The sequence below is a fragment of the Alexandromys fortis genome, unplaced genomic scaffold (genome assembly GCF_014885135.2).
Source record: "Alexandromys fortis isolate MF-2015 unplaced genomic scaffold, M_Fortis_MF-2015_v1.1 scaffold_2_1_26212458, whole genome shotgun sequence".
Taxonomy (NCBI): domain Eukaryota; kingdom Metazoa; phylum Chordata; class Mammalia; order Rodentia; family Cricetidae; genus Alexandromys; species Alexandromys fortis.
This window is the reverse complement of record NW_026067930.1, coordinates 655,445-676,246: the sequence shown is the minus strand read 5'-3', so window position 1 is coordinate 676,246 and position 20,802 is coordinate 655,445. Positions and strand designations below refer to the sequence as shown.

Sequence of the window (20,802 nt, the reverse complement as noted above, 5' to 3'; positions counted from 1 at the left end):
TATATATTGATAAGGAATGTAAAAAAGCCTCAAAACCTTCAAAGAAGAGTCATGAAGCAGGAGAGGGCTTCTTCACCAGTACACAAAACTCCAGGGAAAGTGACATGATATCTTACATATCTGCCAAGAAAACTCCCGCACTAACACAACCTGCATGGGAGCACACGCCCGGATGAGGCAAGGTCTACAGTGTCTCCAACAGGCACTCTTCTCCACAGTGAGCAGGAGCCTGCACACCAGAAAAGCCAAAGCAGCCTGCTTAGCAGGAGAAGACATTGCAGTAGAGCAGACTGAGTGGCGGGAAGCACTGTCTCATCAGGAATATGAAGACAGACAAGAAATCCATGGGCAATGGACCACCTGACTAGAGGGAGTTCTCCGGCTAGAGCAGGGTGTCATGTGAGAAGGGACCAATAATGAGCACAACAAAGAATATCTGGTGCCACAGGCAAGCTGGACACACAGACAATGTAGCCACCAGGAACCCTTGTGGTGTATGAGCATATCCACACTGCATGGCCCAGGTCTAGGGTTCTCAGTGGCACTGCTTACTGTCAGGACCCTCTGTACACTATGTGCAATAGGGACACTTGAGACACTGCTGTGGGACGAACTCTGCCTACCTAGACTGTCATGTGAGCAAGAGTAAACAGTGAGAACTGGGGAGGCCTGGAAGCAGCAGCACAGCCACCATCATGAAGTGTAGTTGGCACGTGTCAAATGGTGGTGTACACCTTTAGTTCCAGCTCTCAGGAGGCACAGGTAGGTAGACGTCTGGGAGTTCAAGATCAACCAGGGTTGCACAAAGAGAGTCTGTTCCAAAAAAAATCCCAAAAACCAAATAAAGAAGTCAATGGAAGCACATAGGTTAGCTAAAGCACCCCCAGTGCAGTAAAACTCTCAGGACAGGATCACATGGGGTGAAGGCAATCTTTAATAAGGTACCAAGAAACTGGGTCACAGCAGACCATAATGACACACATCGTAATTCCAGCACTCAGAGGTAGAGGCAGGCAGGTCTCCTTCAACTGAAGGTCAGCCTAGTCTACAGAGTGAATTCCAGGACAGCCAGGATTACACACAGAAACCCTGTCTCAAAAGAAAGGGGGGGGGTTGGAGAGATGGCTCAGAGGTTAAGAGCACTGGCTGCACTTCCCGAGGTCCTGAGTTCAATTCCCAGCAACCATATGGTAGCTTACAACCATCTGTAATAAGATTTGGTGCCCTCTTTTGGCAGGGAGGGATACATACAGGCAGAACACTGTATGCAATAAATAAATAATCTTTTAAAAAGAAAAGAAAAAAAATCGGGGTCAGATGTGGAGTCCGAAGGTCAAATCAACACTTCAAACCATTTTCAAGAATCAACTCCAGACTGAAGCCATCTGCGGCACTGGGGATGACTCACTTGTTTAGCATCTGTAAGGCCCTGAATTTAACTCACAGCACAAATGAAAACAACAAATCCTGGTTTTGGAAAACTCAGTAAAAACTAAAAGAAAGTCTCAAAATCAACTGTGACACATATAGGAGATCATATTGGTCTACTGTCAGAGGCCTAACCTAACCTGCACAAAGACCCAACCTTCTCAGCTTGACTGAACCCTGGAAAGGACTGGTTGATTGTGGTGGGTATACACATTAGCCAACAATTTGTTGTTGTTTATTAATTTTATTTTTATGTCTATGGGTATTTTGTTTAAATATGCCTGTGCACCATCTGTGTGCAGTGCCTGCAGAGCCCAGAAGACAGCTTTGTATCCTCTGGAACTGGAGTCATAGATAGTTGTGAGCAGTCATGTGCTAGGAATTGACTCCGGAAGAGCAGCCAGTACACTTAACTTGCTAAGCCATTTCCCATCCACAGTTTTTTGGGGGGTTGTTTTTTGTTTGTTTGTTTGTTTGTTTGAGACAGTCTTAAATATCCCAGGCTGGCCTCAAACTTTTGATGATGACCTTGAAGATGACGTTTGAAGATGACCTTGACTTTCTGATCCTCCTGTTTCCACTTCCCAAGTACTGGATTACAGGCCTGCACCACTATGCCCATTCTACATAGTACTAGTGATTCAATCTAGAGTTCTGTGTATGTTAGGTAACTACTTTAACCAGATGAGTCCAAAGTTACTTTTATTTTGGTTAAGGGAACAAAAGCCATAGAAAGGCTGTGGAAAACAACTAGGTTATAAACGTTAAGGAGAGTCAGAAGGCAGAGGCAGGCACAATTAGCTGAGGAATTCTGTGCTACACAGGTGTAGAAAGGCCTATAAATACAATAGGAAATTGGCACTATGGTTCAAGGTGGCAGAGGTAATCAAAGCCTTGGGTCAACATCAGATCTGATCTGTCATGTGTCCTGGTTATGTGATTCACCTGAAAAGCCTAAAGCAGAACACATGTGGCCTGTCCAGAACTAACTCAGAAAGGATGGGCAGCTAACAACTCAGAGCAAAAACCCATGATATTCTTGGGACTAATATCTCTCTCTCTCTCTCTCTCTTTCTCTCTCTCTCTCTCTCTCTCTCTCTCTCTCTCTCTCTCTCTCTCTCTCCTATAAATGTGGAATTACTTCCAGAGAAAAAGCTAAAAATTAAGTTAGGCGGTGGTGGTGCACACCTTTAATCCCAGCACTCAGGAGAGACAGGCGGATCTCTGTGAGTTGAGGCCAGTCTACTCTATAGAGTGAGCTCCAGGACAGCCAGGACTGTTACAGAGAAACCCTGTCTCAAAAAAAAAATAAATAAATAAATAAAAAAAATATATATATATATAAATGAGGTACGACTACTAGTATTCATATGGATTGATGCCCAGAGCGGCAGCAAAATCTGGCCCAGTTCATATGTCCATCAAAGTTTCTGAGGAGGCATGCCCCAGCCTCTACCAAGTGTGCAGGTATGCTGCAGTGAGGGGCTGTGCTGAGAATAGTGGACTACAGAGACAGAAAGAAGTAAGAGCAAGCACGGGTGAGGCCCTGAGAGAAGGAAGGCGCGTGAAAGCGGGCAGCCCCACAGACGTGAGTGGGAGAACTACCAGGGGTATGCCAAGAGCCCTGGAGTCATGCTACCTTTTCTGTGAAGGGCTGTTCCTTCCCACTTTCCCAGGGACTAGACACTGCCTCCTTACCTGGTGCTTGATCCTGGAATCCTGGGCTCCTGCTCATCGACATGATGGCTTCTGCATTCATAATCCTGTGTCTGTGACATTGCCATCTGCTTCCTTAGTGTTGAGGTGAATAGTTGTCAGAGGACCATCAGGTTGCCTCTTCCAGTATCAGACAGGAAGAGGCCACACTAGGGAGAAAAGAAGTGGCTAAGCACTGATGGAAAATTTGGGTATCAGGTGATGGCCCACACCACAAACATGGACTTACAGAAGGCAGCTGGCTCAAATGGAAAGCAATCCCCAAGCTTCAAACCTCCCAGGGAAGTGCTCTTAGTACCCAGTCATCTTCTCTTATAACAGAGGGAGGACCTGCTGGTTAACTCCAATTGCTGAGATTCTACTTGGGCCAGGGTAGGAGCACATGAACCTGAAGAACTGCAAAGCTAGAGGATGCATTGGACTCGCTTGCGTATGACATCTGGACCCCAAGCTCTGGATGCTACCACATAAGGGGATGTTGTGGAGATGAAGTTGAGTACAAAACACAGGCTATGTATGCCCCATGCAGAGTGGAGCCTCAGGCATGTAAGACACACATAGATTTCCCATGACAGTGAACAGGCTCTCTCATAGACATACTGAGCTTACTAGAGACACTTGGAAAGGGACCCTTGACCCTATGTTCAAGATATAAAGCAGTCCATGCTGTAAATGCGAATGCTGAAAAAATGAGCTTTTAGGAAAAACCAGAGAAAACTAGACATGGTGGCCCATGCCTTAATCCTAGCACTCAGGAGACAGAGACAAGCAGATCTCTGTGAGAGGACACCCTGGTCTACAAAGTGAGTTTCAGGCCAGCCAGGGCTACAAAGTGAGATCCTAACCAAGATGGGGGGGGGGGGCTAGTTCAAAATGAGAAGCATTTGCTACAAAGAACATGTACACTATGGCATATCTCATCTGAAAACAGGCACACTAAACATATACAAAAATCCTACAGATAAAGAGATAGCGGAGCATAGATGACACAGCAGAAAGTAGACAGCAATTATGGAAATGGCTCAGTTTCATTCTTGAGAGAAGTGCTCATTAAGGCATAATATGATATAAGCACCCAGCAAACTCACTAAACAGGAAAGGTAAGAACTGCTAAGTGCCGGCAAGGTGACGGAAAAGAGCACTTAGGTTCTACTGCTAGGTCTGAAGGGGTTACCCACTCCAGAAGGTGGTTCAACAGTATTCTCTCAAGGAGAGCACATGCATCTACCTAAGCCAAGGCTTCCTTACAATGGAGGCTACAACTATTCACAGAGGCCACTGTGACAATGCTAGCAGCCCTGTGCCAACAGACACGAAGGGATACTCCAAGTGCACACCAATTCTCCCACAGTGAGCATGAACACATGTACACACTAGGATTTCCTTCCAAAGTTCAGAAACAGTTGCTGCTATTAGAATTGGAACCAACAGGTTCTGGACCAGATAGTGCCAGGACAGGACCAGGCATAGCATGCTGTCTCCAGTCAAGGCAATGCTTCCTCTTTTCTCTACACATGCCCCAGCACACCAAAGCCTACAGCCATGAGACAGAGTATCCCTGGGGCTTTGTCTTCATACTCTCCACCAAGTCCCAGAAGAACTCAGATAGCCAGAGCAGTCCTAAGCAAAAGCACACTGCTGGAGAGCACCACACCTGATTTCAAGCTGTAATGAAGAGCTATAGTGATAAACCAGCATGGGGCTAACAGAAAACCAGACACTCACGGTGATCAATAGAATAAAATTAAGGACACATACACAAGGCCATGCAACTACAGCCATCAATTTTACAGATAGGAGAAAAGAATATCTTCAACAAATAGTGCTGGGAAAACTAGACACACGTAGAAGAATGATACCAGGTCTTTCTTTTACTTTGCACAAAAATCAACTCTAAGTGGATTAAAGATATCAACATAACACCTGAAACTCTGAAACTGCTAGAGAAAAAAGTAGGAAAACAAGATGTGAACAGGTAAGAACTTTCTAAATAGAAGAAATGCAAACTTTTTTTAAAAATATTTATTTTTATTAAATTTTATGTGTGTGTGCATGTGTATATGCATGTGACTATGTGTATGTGTGAAGGTACCTGTGGAGGGCAGAGGTGTTGTATCTCCTGGAGAAGGAATTACAGATAGTTGTACGCCACCTGACATGGGTGTTGGAAACTAAACTCAAGCCTTCTGGAAAATGAACAAATTCTCTTAAGAGCTAAGCCATCTCTACAGCCCCAGAAATACAAGTTGTTGGTAAACAGCTATTTACAGGTGTTCAATATCCTTATCCATCAGGGAAATGCAAATTAATGATATTTTGAGATTCTATCTGATCTTAGAGTGACTGTCATAAGAAAACAACAGACAAAAAATGCTGGTGAGAGGTGAGTAAAGAGGGATGCTCATCCACAGTTGGTGAGAATTTGAATCACTGTAGCCACTTTGAACATTGTGGAGGCTTCTCAGAAAGCTAAAAGTAGAACTAACATACTTCCCAGTTACATCATACCTAAGCATAGACCCAAAGGGCTCTATATCCTACCACCTGCAAGTTCAAGGTCACTGTGGCTCTAATCACAATCTAGAAAATGGAACCAGCCTAAACGCTTGCCGGGTAACCAATGACTGGACCATGAAAATGTGGTACACTGTGGAATACAATGCCGTTTACTCAGTTGTAAAGAAATATGAAAATATGAAGTTTGTAGAAGAAAGGGGAGAATAAAAATATACTGAGTTACGTAGCCCAGGCTCAGAAAGGCATATGCATATGTTCTCCTCATACAAAAATCCCAGCTTTGAATTTTGGATTTGTATGTTTAATTTGGAGTGTCTGTAGAGGTCAAGAAGCCAGAAAGACCCCATGAGATGGGGAGAAGAAGCCTGGGGTGAGGGACATAAAACACACATGATATCAGAGTAGGTGGGAGAAATACAGGAGACAGAAAGGCCTAAGCATGAATGTAGGCAAGGGAATAGGGAATAGGAGAGGGTTCAGGGGGAAGGCTAACCAAAACTAAGGACATATGAAAAGGCCTTATGGTAATCTACTACCTTGTAAGCTAATTTAAAATATATAATTTTTAAAAAGGGAGTTTGAATGGAGACACCTGCATGAATGAATAATGTTGTCCCAGAAGCCATGGGTTATTGAATGAAAATCCCAGTGCTCCTAGAGTAAGAAGAGAGACAAAGACAGGAAATCTTGAGAGGCTCAAGGGCCAACTGGCCTGGCATATGCAATGAACAACAGACAGACCTTTTCAAACACATGAAAGGCAAGTACTAACACTTCATGCTTCCATTGACCCCACTGAGGCATGCATACATATACATGGTGTTCTGTATAATCTCAGCATGTTGGAGACAGAAGGAAGATGCTTAGGAGCTCCAGGTAAACCTAGGCTACAAAGAAAGATCCTTTCTTTTCTTTTCTTTTAAGTCAGCTGTTGGTTCCTTATCAGTCCCATGTACTAGGTTGAGGTCATTCCCTTGTATATTGGTACTTTTTGAATCAGGAAATAATTGTGAATTTTGTAAAATATTTTTGTTTACTGATATGATTATTTCTGGATAACAATTGATCCCAGCAATTTATGCACATCTAGGTGAGTGTAAAGGTCAGAAAAGAGCATTTGGTGTCTTCATTATCCTATTCATATTCACCTATTCCTGAGACAGGCTCCATTTTCTCTGCTAGTCAGGAAGGCAGCAAGCCCCCCCCCCCCCGCTATGCTCTTGTCTTTATGCACTTCTAAGCTGGGGTTGCAGAGGGTGTGTGTGGTGGGGGATGCCTGGCTTGCTATGTGGGTACTAACTGGGACCTGAACTCTGGGTCTCACATTGCACAAGTGCTCTTAACCATTGAGCCATCCCTCCAGTATTACACTAAACATATCATTCTTTGTATAAACTAAAGTAGTTATGATGTATGTTCTTTAATTTTATATATTCTTGAACTCATTTGCCTAAATTTTTGTTAAGAATTTCACATCTATGTATACGCAGGTCAATGGCCCATGTATAAAGTCTTCTTGTAATTTCTGTTTGGCTTGTTTTGTAACAATTTTCTCCTAGATAAACCTCCATCTTGGAGGAAAGTTGGTTAAGACACAGGATGTTCTAAAGGGAGGTGAACCATTCCATCTTGCAGGGAAGTTCCTTAAACTCAGAGAGTATACTACTCAGAGGCTTCAGAAAGTCCCTAAAACTGACCAGATACACTAGGCCCCTCCCTCAGCAAGTGTATATAAACAGTAAGGACCAGTGAGAATGGTCCTCAGACCAATTAAGCCACCTGAAAGAAACAGACACAAGTTGCCCAGGTTCAGACTTGTGTAGGCATGCTACTGGCATAATGAACTGGGAGGAATTGCCTCTTGCCAGTTTTCGTGGAGAATATGTACAAAAGTGCTATCATCTTTCCTCAGTAGAATGTGCACTGAAGGCACTTGGGTATGTCTTCTTTGTGGGAGGCTTTCGGTTACAGAGTGAACTTATTTAATACAGAACTATAATGTACATTATATTGACAAACTGTCATGTGTTATTTGAGCTCACTAATAAGCTGGCTCTGTTAGTGGGGTTGTCTCCCACTCATCTCAAACAAAGCATTCTGTCTCAAAGTATACTCTTAAGGCCACCTAGTCAGGATGGGCTGACCCCTCCTAAGTCTGGGATAGGAAGAAAATTACAAAACAGCTAAGGAGTAAAAACAGTGTATCCTTGCCGGGCGGTGGTGGTGCACGCCTTTAATCCCAGCACTCGGGAGGCAGAGGCAGGCGGATCTCTGTGAGTTCGAGGCCAGCCTGGTCTACAAGAGCTAGTTCCAGGACAGGAACCAAAAAGCTACGGAGAAACCATGTCTCGAAAAATCAAAAAAAAAAAAAAAAGTGTATCCTTAAAAGCCCTAAAGCTAGGCATGGTGACATATGCATTTGCACTCTGCACCCGTGAGGCAGAAGCACACAGATCTCCAAGAGTTCAAGGGCAACCAGCATTTCTCATCCCCACACCTGGGTCACCCTGAAGTATCCCTGTAGCCGCAGTCTGGAATGGGGACCAAGCCTGTCATCCCAGCACTAGGGAGATGGAGGCAGGAAGATCAGGAGTTTAAGGTTATACTTGACTACATAGCAAACCTTGGGGCCAGCCCGGGCTACATGATGCCCAGTCTTAAAAAGAAAAAAATCAAAATCATAACTAACAAAAAAAAAAAAAAAAAAGAGTTCAAGGGTAACAACAAAAAACAAGAGCTAAAAGTAAATCCTGTCCAACTCATGTTACCATTGTTTATCTCATGATATAAAAGTACCCAGTGGGAAAGTTCAGTCATGCAGAGCTCGTTCATAAAGAGAAAGCTCAATTGGGGACTCCAGCTGGTTGTCTTGACTTACCCAGCCAGTGTCTGCAGGATGCTGTGAGCACCTGATTTAATCATGTCATCTTTCTGCTGCATTTGTTCTTTCACTTAGACGCCTCATGAGTTAGCGGGTAGAGACTGCAGTTGACAGTTTCTATTAAGGGTTTCTCTGTAGCTTTGGAGCCTGTCCTGGAACTAGCTCTTGTAGGCCAGACTGACCTTGAACTCACAGAGATCCGCCTGCCTGTCTCCTGAGTGCTGGTAAAGGTTTGTGCCACCAGTGCCCAGCTGATATTTTGTTATCGATATCGTGTTATTATTCTTTTATGTCGGTTTGCTATGTACTTAATATATTTACTTAAAACCAAAAATATGACTATTGTAGATAATTCTCCAGACTATACAGAATAAGAATAAAGTGGTTTAAATAGTTTTATTGACATTTATATGTGAGCCACATGTACCACGACAGGTATGTGAAGGTCAGAGAACACTTTGCAGGAGTTGGCTCTCTCCCTCTTCACATGAGCTCTGGGGACCAAACTCAGGTCATTAGTTTAGTGGCAAGTGCTTTACCCACTGGGCCATATTGGCAGCCTTCCCTAAGCACATTTTTTTTTCCCCGAGGCAGGGTTTCTCTATAGCTTTGGAGCCTGTCCTGTAAACCAGGCTGATCTTGAACTCACAAAGATCCACCTGCCTCTGCCTCCTGAGTGTTGGGATTAAAGGTGTGAGCCACCACCACCCGGTTTCCCTAAGCACATTTTAAAAATCCTTTTCAAGTAAATTCTAATAGTTCACGTCTTTCAAGGACTTATCTACTTATCGATTTATGTACTTCCTAAAAGATACCAGCATTTAAGGCATCAAGTTGCTACGCGGTCTCTGCTATTTATGACTCACACACTGTGTGATGTGAATCATATCAATATCAGCTTTACTATTGAAAATTACAGGTTTTCTTTCATCTGTCTGGCTAGAAATGGTCTAATTTTATTTAAACTTTTTTCTTGCATCAATACCATTTTATTTCATTTCTTTTGATGATTTTTAGTGTCTCTCTCTCTCTCTCTCTCTCTCTCTCTCTCTCTCTCTCTCTCTCTCTCTCTCTTTCGAGACAGGGTCTGTCTATATAGCCCAGACTGCACTAAAAAGATCTGTGTGCCTCTGCTTCCCAAGTGTTGGAGTTAAAGGCACAGCCTCTGGAAGAAAAAAAGGATGCTCATGTCTATTTTGTTCTTCTGGGCATCAAGATTTCCCCTGCTCCTGCTTGCTTCTATTTTATTTTAAACTTTTATTTACTTGCTTTTATGTGTATGTGTGTTTTTGTCTGTTACCATGTGCCATCACCAGAAGAGGATGCTGGATTCCCTGGAACTAGAATTACAGGTAGTTGTGAATTGTCATCTGGGTAATGGCACTTGAACCCAGGTCTTTGGAAGAGCAACAAGTACTCTTAACTGTTAAGCCATCTCTTTAGCCTCCCTGCCTGTTTTTAAAATATCTCTTTGTACTGGCATTCAGCAACCTGATTATGATACAACCTGGGTTAAATTCTCAGCACTCATATAGCAGCTCACAACCATCTGTAATGACAGTTCTAGGGCATCCAACACTCTTTCCTACCTCCCACAGGAACTACGATAGTGCACATACATACACAGACATACATGTAGGCAAAACACCCATACACATTAAAAAATGGTACTCTAGGGCTGGAGAGATGGCTCAGAGGTTAAGAGCATTGCTTGCTCTTCCTGAAGGTCCTGAGTTCAATTCCCAGCAACCACATGGTGGCTCACAACCATCTGTAATGGGGTCTGGTGTCCTCTTCTGGCCTGCAAGCATACACACAGACAAAATGTTGTATACATAATAAATAAATAAATATTTTTTAAAAAAAATGGTACTCTAGTGTTCATAAGGTCTGTCCCTTCTAACCCTTCTCTTCAGACAGCAGAACAAGGAGTGTATGCTGCAATGACATGGTCTCTTCTAGTCACCGGGAAGCAGTTACTGCAATGACCAGCCAAGATGGCAATGGTACCAGGTATCTATTTGCTGTGACAACTTATCGTACAAAGTTTATTTTGGTCCACAGTTCAGTGCTAGGGGCATAGTCTACTATGGCAGTGAAGGGAGATGATTGGTCACATTGTATCCAGTGAGGAAGCAGAGAGAAATGAAAGCTGGTCCTCAGCTTGCTTTCTTTAGTTTTCTTATTCAGTCTAAGACCCCATTCCATGGAATGGTACCACCTATATTTAAGATGTCTTCCCAATGCAATTACCCTTGTCTATACAATCCCTCTTAGAAACACCTGAGATTTGTCTCCATGTTGATTTTATATCTCATCAAGTTGACATTCAGGATTAATTATCACAGCAACAAAATAAGCAGAATATAGCAGATATAGGTCTATGGTAATAGTGGAGCTATTGTTCCCTCTTGTTGTCAGACTCTGAAATTCCAATCATCACTCCCTCTGGCCCAACTACCCTTTATGCTAAACTTTGTAAGGTAAACCAGTTGGGGCTACAGAGAAACCCTGTCTTAAAAACAAACAAACAACACCAAACAAACAAACAAACAAACAAAAAAAACCAGAGGACCTGAAATCAGCTCTCAGCACCTATGTTCGACAGCTCATAAATGTCTGTAACTTCAGCTCCAGGGGATCCAATACCCTCTTTTGACTTCTGTGAACACACACACACACACAATATACACACTAAAATAAACCTTTAAAAAGATAAAAACATTAAAAAAGAAGAGAAGAAATTGGTTGGGAATAGGTCTTTTTGGATCTCTCCAGGAAAACCATGAAATTTATGCTGGCCTGGGCATATATACACTCCTACAAACGTTTCTATACACAGTGATCTGTATCTCCATTATGCTACAAAGGCACTCCCACTGCTGTCTCCACGCAGATCAATACAGCCTCCTCCATTGCTGACATCTCCCATGTCTCTCAAGTTAACTGTAATACCCCCTTCTGCCATTGCTGTGCCTGACTATCCAGTCCCAATGTGCACACATAGCTGACACACATCCCTGTGGAAAATATATATCATTAGGGTGCGGGGCTCACACACGACCATACTTATAACCATAATTGTTATTTCCTATTTAACAGGGAAGTTCAGAATTAACAGGATCATACTAAATCATTTTTCTCAAAGTTAAAGTGATCAAAACTTAGCCTTTCACTTTATTCACTTTAGACATCTATCTACGAACACCTGCCTTTGAGAATTGAGGATGGAGACCTTCTATCCATTCCTTTCAAATGCCAATTTATTGATTTCATAGCATCATTTTAAATCATTATATTCTCTTCTGTAACCATAGCTTTTAGTTTCCCAGTCTCAGAATTCACAGTCTAAGGCTGTATGAGATAGCTCAGTGGGGTGGGGGAGAGAAAAAAAAGCACTTGCCTCCAATGCCTCCAAGCCTGATGACCTAAATTCAATCTCAGAAACCCACACAGTAAAATGAGAGACCCACCACCACAGGTTATCTTTGACACAACATACCCAAACTTATGGGACACAATGAAAGCAGTGCTAAGAGAAAAGTTCATAGTACAAAGTATCTTCATGAAGAATTTAAGAGATCTCATACTATTGATTAAAAGCACACCTGAAAGCTCTAGAACAAAAAGAAGCAGCTACAACTAAGAGGAGAAAACAGCAGGAAATAATTAGACTGGGAGCTGAAAATAATACAATAGGAGCAAAGAAAACAACACAAACAATGAAGCAAAGAGTTGGTTTTTCGAGAAAAATCACCAAAATAGATAAATCATTATCCAAACTAAAGGCAGAGAGAAAATATCAAAATCAATGCTTTAATCCCAGCACTCGGGAGGCAGAGGCAGATCTCTGTGAGTTCAAGGCCAGCCTGATCTACAAGAGCTAGTACCAGGACAGTTTCCAAAATTACAGAGAAACCCTGTCTCAAAAAAAAAAAAAAAAAAAAAAAGAGTTCAAGGGTAACAACAAAAAACAAGAGCTAAAAGTAAATCCTGTCCAACTCATGTTACCATTGTTTATCTCATGATATAAAAGTACCCAGTGGGAAAGTTCAGTCATGCAGAGCTCGTTCATAAAGAGAAAGCTCAATTGGGGACTCCAGCTGGTTGTCTTGACTTACCCAGCCAGTGTCTGCAGGATGCTGTGAGCACCTGATTTAATCATGTCATCTTTCTGCTGCATTTGTTCTTTCACTTAGACGCCTCATGAGTTAGCGGGTAGAGACTGCAGTTGACAGTTTCTATTAAGGGTTTCTCTGTAGCTTTGGAGCCTGTCCTGGAACTAGCTCTTGTAGGCCAGACTGACCTTGAACTCACAGAGATCCGCCTGCCTGTCTCCTGAGTGCTGGTAAAGGTTTGTGCCACCAGTGCCCAGCTGATATTTTGTTATCGATATCGTGTTATTATTCTTTTATGTCGGTTTGCTATGTACTTAATATATTTACTTAAAACCAAAAATATGACTATTGTAGATAATTCTCCAGACTATACAGAATAAGAATAAAGTGGTTTAAATAGTTTTATTGACATTTATATGTGAGCCACATGTACCACGACAGGTATGTGAAGGTCAGAGAACACTTTGCAGGAGTTGGCTCTCTCCCTCTTCACATGAGCTCTGGGGACCAAACTCAGGTCATTAGTTTAGTGGCAAGTGCTTTACCCACTGGGCCATATTGGCAGCCTTCCCTAAGCACATTTTTTTTTCCCCGAGGCAGGGTTTCTCTATAGCTTTGGAGCCTGTCCTGTAAACCAGGCTGATCTTGAACTCACAAAGATCCACCTGCCTCTGCCTCCTGAGTGTTGGGATTAAAGGTGTGAGCCACCACCACCCGGTTTCCCTAAGCACATTTTAAAAATCCTTTTCAAGTAAATTCTAATAGTTCACGTCTTTCAAGGACTTATCTACTTATCGATTTATGTACTTCCTAAAAGATACCAGCATTTAAGGCATCAAGTTGCTACGCGGTCTCTGCTATTTATGACTCACACACTGTGTGATGTGAATCATATCAATATCAGCTTTACTATTGAAAATTACAGGTTTTCTTTCATCTGTCTGGCTAGAAATGGTCTAATTTTATTTAAACTTTTTTCTTGCATCAATACCATTTTATTTCATTTCTTTTGATGATTTTTAGTGTCTCTCTCTCTCTCTCTCTCTCTCTCTCTCTCTCTCTCTCTCTCTCTCTCTCTCTTTCGAGACAGGGTCTGTCTATATAGCCCAGACTGCACTAAAAAGATCTGTGTGCCTCTGCTTCCCAAGTGTTGGAGTTAAAGGCACAGCCTCTGGAAGAAAAAAAGGATGCTCATGTCTATTTTGTTCTTCTGGGCATCAAGATTTCCCCTGCTCCTGCTTGCTTCTATTTTATTTTAAACTTTTATTTACTTGCTTTTATGTGTATGTGTGTTTTTGTCTGTTACCATGTGCCATCACCAGAAGAGGATGCTGGATTCCCTGGAACTAGAATTACAGGTAGTTGTGAATTGTCATCTGGGTAATGGCACTTGAACCCAGGTCTTTGGAAGAGCAACAAGTACTCTTAACTGTTAAGCCATCTCTTTAGCCTCCCTGCCTGTTTTTAAAATATCTCTTTGTACTGGCATTCAGCAACCTGATTATGATACAACCTGGGTTAAATTCTCAGCACTCATATAGCAGCTCACAACCATCTGTAATGACAGTTCTAGGGCATCCAACACTCTTTCCTACCTCCCACAGGAACTACGATAGTGCACATACATACACAGACATACATGTAGGCAAAACACCCATACACATTAAAAAATGGTACTCTAGGGCTGGAGAGATGGCTCAGAGGTTAAGAGCATTGCTTGCTCTTCCTGAAGGTCCTGAGTTCAATTCCCAGCAACCACATGGTGGCTCACAACCATCTGTAATGGGGTCTGGTGTCCTCTTCTGGCCTGCAAGCATACACACANAAAAAAAAAAAAAAAAAATCCAAATCAACAAAATCAGAAACGAAAAGGGGAACATAACAACAGACTCTAAGGAAATACTGAGAATCATTAGGTCATATTTCAAAAACTTGTATTCCACAAAATTGGAAAAATCTAAAAGAAATGAATAAATTTCTTGATAGGTACCACTTACCAAAGTTAAATCAAGATCAGATAAACAATTTAAATAGACTGATAAGCCCTAAGCAAACAGAAGCAGTCATTAAAACAACTAGGGCCAGACGGTTTTAGTGCAGAATTCTACAAGACTTTCAAAGAAGAGCTGATACCAATACTCTTCAAATTATTCCACAAAATAGAAACAGAAGGAGCATTGTCAAATTCTTTATGAGGTCACAGTCTGATACCCAAACCACACAAAGACTCAACAAAGAGAATTACAGACCAATTTCACTCATGAATATTGATGCAAAAATTCTCAATAAAATACTGGCAAACTGAATCCAATAACACATCAAAAAGGTTATGCACCATGACCAAGTAGGCTTCATCCCAGAGACGCAGAGATGGTTCAATACTGACAGATATGAACAAAGAAGAAAAACACATGATCATCTTGGTCCTGCTCTTTTCAAAACACAAACTTACACCTTCTGTGGTGGTTTGAATGAGAATGGTCCTCATAGGCTCATATATTTGCACACTTAGTACCCAGTTGGTGGAGTGGGAAGGATTAGAAGGTGTGGCCTTGTTGAAGGAAGTGTGGCTCTGGGGATGAGCTCTGAAGTTTCCAAAGGTCACACCAGGCCCACTGTCTCTCTGCCTGCTGCTCTTAGCTACTGTTCTGATGGCATGACTGTTTGCTTCCCGCCATGATGGACTAATCCTCTGAAATTGTAAGCAAGTCCCAAAATTAAAAGTTTCCTTTTATAGGTTGCCTTGACCCCAGCATCTCTTCGCAACAACAGAACAGCAATAAGACAGCTAGCTCGTGCTTTCATTTTCCCTTACATTAGTGGAAACTCTTTTCTACTTCTGGACAGGAACCACTGGCTATCAACTAGTACCTTTGCCGTCTTAGCCCTTCTACCCAGTTTTGTTCCCAACCGTTCTTATTTTCTCCACATAGCAAGCTTTTTCCAAGAGCTGGTTCTCCAGGGGACTACTATTTATCTCATTTCTACTAATGGAGGGACTCTCCTGCTATAAAGTTTACTATCTACTTTCCTCAGCTCCACCAGCTCGCTTTGTCTATTGACATTGTTTGAACATTTTCTCTCCCTGTTATATATTTGAGTTTTGAAAAGGTTTTAGTACATACTGAAGGTTCTATGTAAAATTCCTTTGTTTCCTGAGTTAACTCTAGATTTTTCTTTAGCTGTGTTCTTTTTCTTTATTCTTCTCCCTCCCTTAGTGTCTACATAAGAGTACTCCTTAGTTCAAAATTATCTCTTTTATATATCATTATTATTTGCAATCCTGGAGATGGGATCCAGAGCCTTTATACATGCTGAACATCACCGAACCATACCCCAATTCTATGGGGACTCCTTTATTTTTTAAAAGATTTATTTGTTTATTATATATACAGTGTTCTGTCTGAATGTATGCCTGCCTGCAGCCAGAAGAGGGCACCAGATCTCATTATGGCCAGTTGTGAGCCACCACGCAGTTACTGGGAATTAACTCAGGACCTCTAAAAGAATGACCTCTGCTCTTAATTAACTGCTGAGCCATCTTCCCAGCCCTCTCTGGGGCCTCTTAAATAAGGAAGGAGCAGGACTGACCAAGGGTGACCCCAAATTAGATGCTGTTCCAGAACCTTCTCACAGGCTCTGCCTGGAAAGTTAAGTTTCTGGTATTAACCTACACTGTATGACAAAAGCCCAACTCAGGCCAGCAGTGTCTACAGGTTCACCCAGATTATGAAGGTGCAAGGGACCCTAGCCAGGTTCTCATGACCCTCATCTCAAGGCTCTTGTTTTGTCATGGTCTCGGTTTGGCTATGTGTCACTGGCAGTCTTGAGACTCCAAATCTACCACACAGCAATACCTCAAGGACAGTCAAGAAGTTCTTTCCCTGATGGTTCAGGTAAGAAACCCTCCAAGATGCTTGTTTCTTTCTCTCATTAATGTGTATGGGTGTTTTCCTTAAAAGCGTGCCTGTGCACCACCTGGACATACGCCTGGTGCCCTTGGAGGCCAGGAAAGGAGGCTAAACCCCCTTGGACAGTCGTGACTCAAACTGGGTCCTCTGGAAGAACAAACAGCATTCTTAGTCACTGAGCAGCTTATCTCTCCGGCATCGCCTCCAGAAAATTTCTGAGCAATTAAGGCAAGGAGATGGGCCACAGAAAACTTCCTTAGGTGAGCCAATCATCTGCTGGGTGTCTAAGGCACTGATGTGCCTGGGCGGGCCCAGTGTATCCACTAGTGACTGCCCACTTGGCCCACTTAGGGAGGGAAGGGAGAGAAAACATGCCCAGCTCCGCAGCACCAACTTTCTTTTCCTCTCCTTCCCGATTTCATCCTGTGAGAGTATGGGCAGCACAGCCCTGCTTCTCACCAGACGCTCCAGTGTACCTTCACAAGGCTCCAGACGAACCAGAGACCCCATTCTTGTAAGCGAATGCTCGCTCGCCAACAGCATTCCCTAAAGTCCGTCCTGCTCCACAAGAGCCTTGCTTTGCAGGCTACACTGACTGTGCAGCTCCTTCCTCCCCATCTGGCTGACATCCTCTTTGGTCTATGGCTGCTCTCAGATTTACTGCAGAAGAGATCTTGTTCCTGGTTTTCACTCTTTTTGTTCATTTCAGTGAGTTTAAAGGAAGAATTAGAATGAATATGTCTTTGGTTACCCAGCATTTCCAGAAGGCCTGAGGTCCACTCCCAAGGCCATCTGTAAGGCGCTTTCCAAGTCCCACACAAAGAACTAGTTCACAGTCCACATTCTGAAAGCACAACTGTGTGCTGGGCACACAATGCCTCATTCTCCAAGTCCTATGCCTGCAACCCAATAGAGCACAGAGCAACCCAGTAAGCAGCAAGGGTGCTCTCAAAGCCTCCTGTAGCTGTTCTTCGTGACTCCTCTCCTCAGATCCAACCACTTAGCAAACCACAAGAACAATACAGTCAGCCAAGACCAGCTTGTTTCTTATTTTTGCTGCCTTTAAAAAAAAAAAGGATCTCACTTTACAGACCAGGCTAGCCAAAAACTCACTATCTAGTCCAGGTTGGCCTTGATCTTACAGGATTCCTCCTGCTTCAGTCTTCTGTGCTGGGACTAGAGGTATAAATGACCATCTCTAGCTTCAGGACCTGTCTGTCTGTTTTTCTCTCTCTCCCTATGTGTGTGGGGAGGATGACTCAGACTACAGCCAAGCATGAAGACTGCAGGTAGAGCCACTCTGTTGCCATGTATAAGGATTTCTGACTATAGGCCAGACATGTGGATGGCCACTGCTGGGCCTAAGGATAGCAAGAACCATGAGGCTAGTAGCTGAACACCTCACTCCAGTTCTGATTGGGTCTTTGCCAGAGACCCCACTTAGCGCTAAGAGAGAAAGAAAAATCCTCTTCGAAGTACAAAAAGCAAAAAAGAGCAAGGAATGGTGATGCATATTAATTCCAATGTTCAGTGGGCAAGAGTGGGAAGATCTTTAATTCTAGATCAGCCTGAGTTAGCTGGCGAGACAAAAACAATAATAAGGCCCAGTGAGATAGCTCAGTAGGTAAAGGCATTTGCTGCCAAGCTTAACAACTCGAGTTCAGGGTTCAGTCTCTGGCACTGACTTGGTGGAAGGAGAGAACCTACTCCCACAAATGGCCCCCTGACTTTCAAATGTGCACTGTGGCACATGCATACCCACACTCACACAAAACAAAGTAAAACAAAAGCAGAATACACACACACACACACACACACACACACACACACACACACACGGTAACAAGAAGAAAGACAGGAGCAGGTGACTCTAGTTTTGTTTCATTTTGCTTTTTTGGTTTTTCGAGACATGGTCTTGGCTGTCCTGGAACTCGCTCTCTGTAGATCAGGCTGTCCTCAGACTCACAGAGATCTTGGATGAAAGGTGTGCGCCACTCCTGTCCTGCAAACTCTAGTTTTGTAATCCACTATGCACCTTTGCTTTCCTGATGGTGGAACTTCCTCTCACACATAGACTGCTTTTCCAGGACTGCCTGTTCTTTTCTGTAGTTTTACATTCTGCTGTGCCTTCTGTGTAGATTCTAAGTTCTATTTTTCAACAGAGTGGAATGTTTAGATTTGTATTAGTGTTCCAGTGGTACTTATGCTCATTCCATTCACATTTGTTTTCTTGGGAATATCTCACTTTCCTGTCTGAGTGAGTGATCATAGTCTGGGTTCATTCATCCCAGTTGGCCATGGCTTCTGATCCCTGAATTCTTCTGTGGAGCTGAGGGATGGAGGTATCCAGCATCTGCATTAGGCCACTGACATGACTTTGCTCTTTACTCTTTCACAAGCTGCTGCGAGGTAGGAGAAAAGTACTGCCATCCTGTCAGAAGTGCCCAAGTGTTTGATGGATTCCCATCAGAATACTGACTAATGCAATAACAGGGAGGCATCTTCCTGTGATCAGGGCTTGGCTACTTAATGAACTAGCCCTGAGAAAGTCCAGTTTCCACTAATAACACAGCTGGAAGACCAACCACTGCCAATTTCTCTCTACTGTCAGAGGATGGCCCATCTTGCCAGATGGAACTAAGCTAAGGAGATACCATAAAGGGTCAGGCCTCAGAATGACTCACACAGACCACAGGGGGCAGTGGACCCAGAGTCCAGCACCTTGTTTCCTGATTAAAGAAATGGGCACTTAGTCAAAGGGTCCCAGAGCTGGGTACTGTTGTCTCTGGGACATCCTGGTATATTATGTCCCTATGCTCCTGTACCTACATGGTTAGTTATGGACTTGATGTTTAGGACCTGCAGAACATATAGAAGCTGCCCCAAAAAAGGAAGTAACTTTGTCTTACAGCTTCCTGTTTCCAAACAGCTACTACTGTTTTTCTTTCTTTCTTTGGACAATGTCTCATGTAGTTCAAGCTGGCCTCAAACTCACTATATACTGGAGGCTAACTTTGAACTCCTGATCCTCCCGCCTCAGCCTCTCCAGTGCTAGTATTATAGATATGCACCACCATGCCTGGCTCTGTCAATCTTCTTTATGGATGCCTGGTATATAGTGGAGGTAATACACAGGTATGTGGCTTGCATCACCTGATAGCAACTGCCCTTTCCTGGGCATTTTAATCATACTTTTTACTACCATGTAGGGCACAGCTGAAGGCAGGCAGGTCTTTTCAGTCTCCATTTGATGTGTTAGCAGAGAGCAACTACAGTTAATGGCCTGTGCTGATGTCAAGACAGCTGGCAGATAAGGGACACATAGCACTCAGAGCCAGTATTCCACTACCCAATTGAAGGGCATAGCACACTCTAAGGCTTGAGACACTTAGGGAGTAGTCCAGACGTCACTCACATGACAGCACCAGGGCCTCTGATTGCCATCCCTCCCAGAGCTGGCTGGTCCTCTTCCACCCCTCACTGTGGGAAAGTTCCGGTCATGAGTGGGCGAGAAGGTTCTCAATTCCAACTTCCTACACAGAGTTCTGGAACAGAGGACGCTCTGTGCTAGTTCCTGATGGGGTCTGTTTGGAGAATGAGCCCCGGAAACAGCAATCTGTTCCTAGTGCCAGTAATTACCCTCACATAGCCAGCTCTTCTTCACTGTCTCCAGAACTGGTGGGCTGCACATGAGTAACGTGCTCATGTGTCCATGTCTAGGTGAGTATGCCAGCACTTGGCCTGACACTGAGGGGACAGTGAGCTGATGAGTATTAAGGGCACTTTTAATGCCACACTTAGAGACCCTCTCACCATCTCCATGTCTGCACAGGGAACGAAGGATCCAATGATAATTGTAAGGTCAGGAAAGGAATCATGGTACTGACCAGTTAGGAACCCTGTGGCAATATTCACTGAGGTAGTCACTGAACCTTGGGGTGGGCTGGGAAGGAAAACAACCAAAGTGATCAACATGATCTTTTCTGTTCTCTGGGAAACTGAGTAGTTTCTAGAAATGCTGGGGGCAAGAGCCATCCCCCAGGAAGAGCTGGTGAGCATCCTCAAGGCCCACTTTGCAGAACAGCTGAAGAAAGAGCTGCTCACCACTGACAGCCCCCAACTGGCCAACCATTGTTCTATGCTGCCCTGGCTGTCACCACAGTGACTTTGGGCCACCTCCTTTGTAGTTACCTTAACTGTCCTCCTGTCTTTGGCTAGGACCACACACTAC

The 20,802-nt window shown here is 43.4% G+C and overlaps 1 protein-coding gene across 5 annotated transcripts in view; it reads right to left on the bottom strand.

The window, feature by feature from the left end:
* Positions 1-20,802, bottom strand: part of Arhgap39 (Rho GTPase activating protein 39) — a 95,873-nt gene that overhangs the window by 44,527 nt on the left and 30,544 nt on the right. For all 5 annotated transcript variants that reach the window (XR_007592324.1, XM_050145283.1, XM_050145285.1 and 2 more), the window contains exon 2: positions 3,127-3,293. Coding sequence is in view for 4 of the 5 variants with exons in the window: in XM_050145283.1 (XP_050001240.1) it covers positions 3,127-3,212 (86 nt within the window). In the remaining variant the exon portion in view is untranslated. The remainder of the gene's footprint in view (positions 1-3,126; positions 3,294-20,802) is intronic.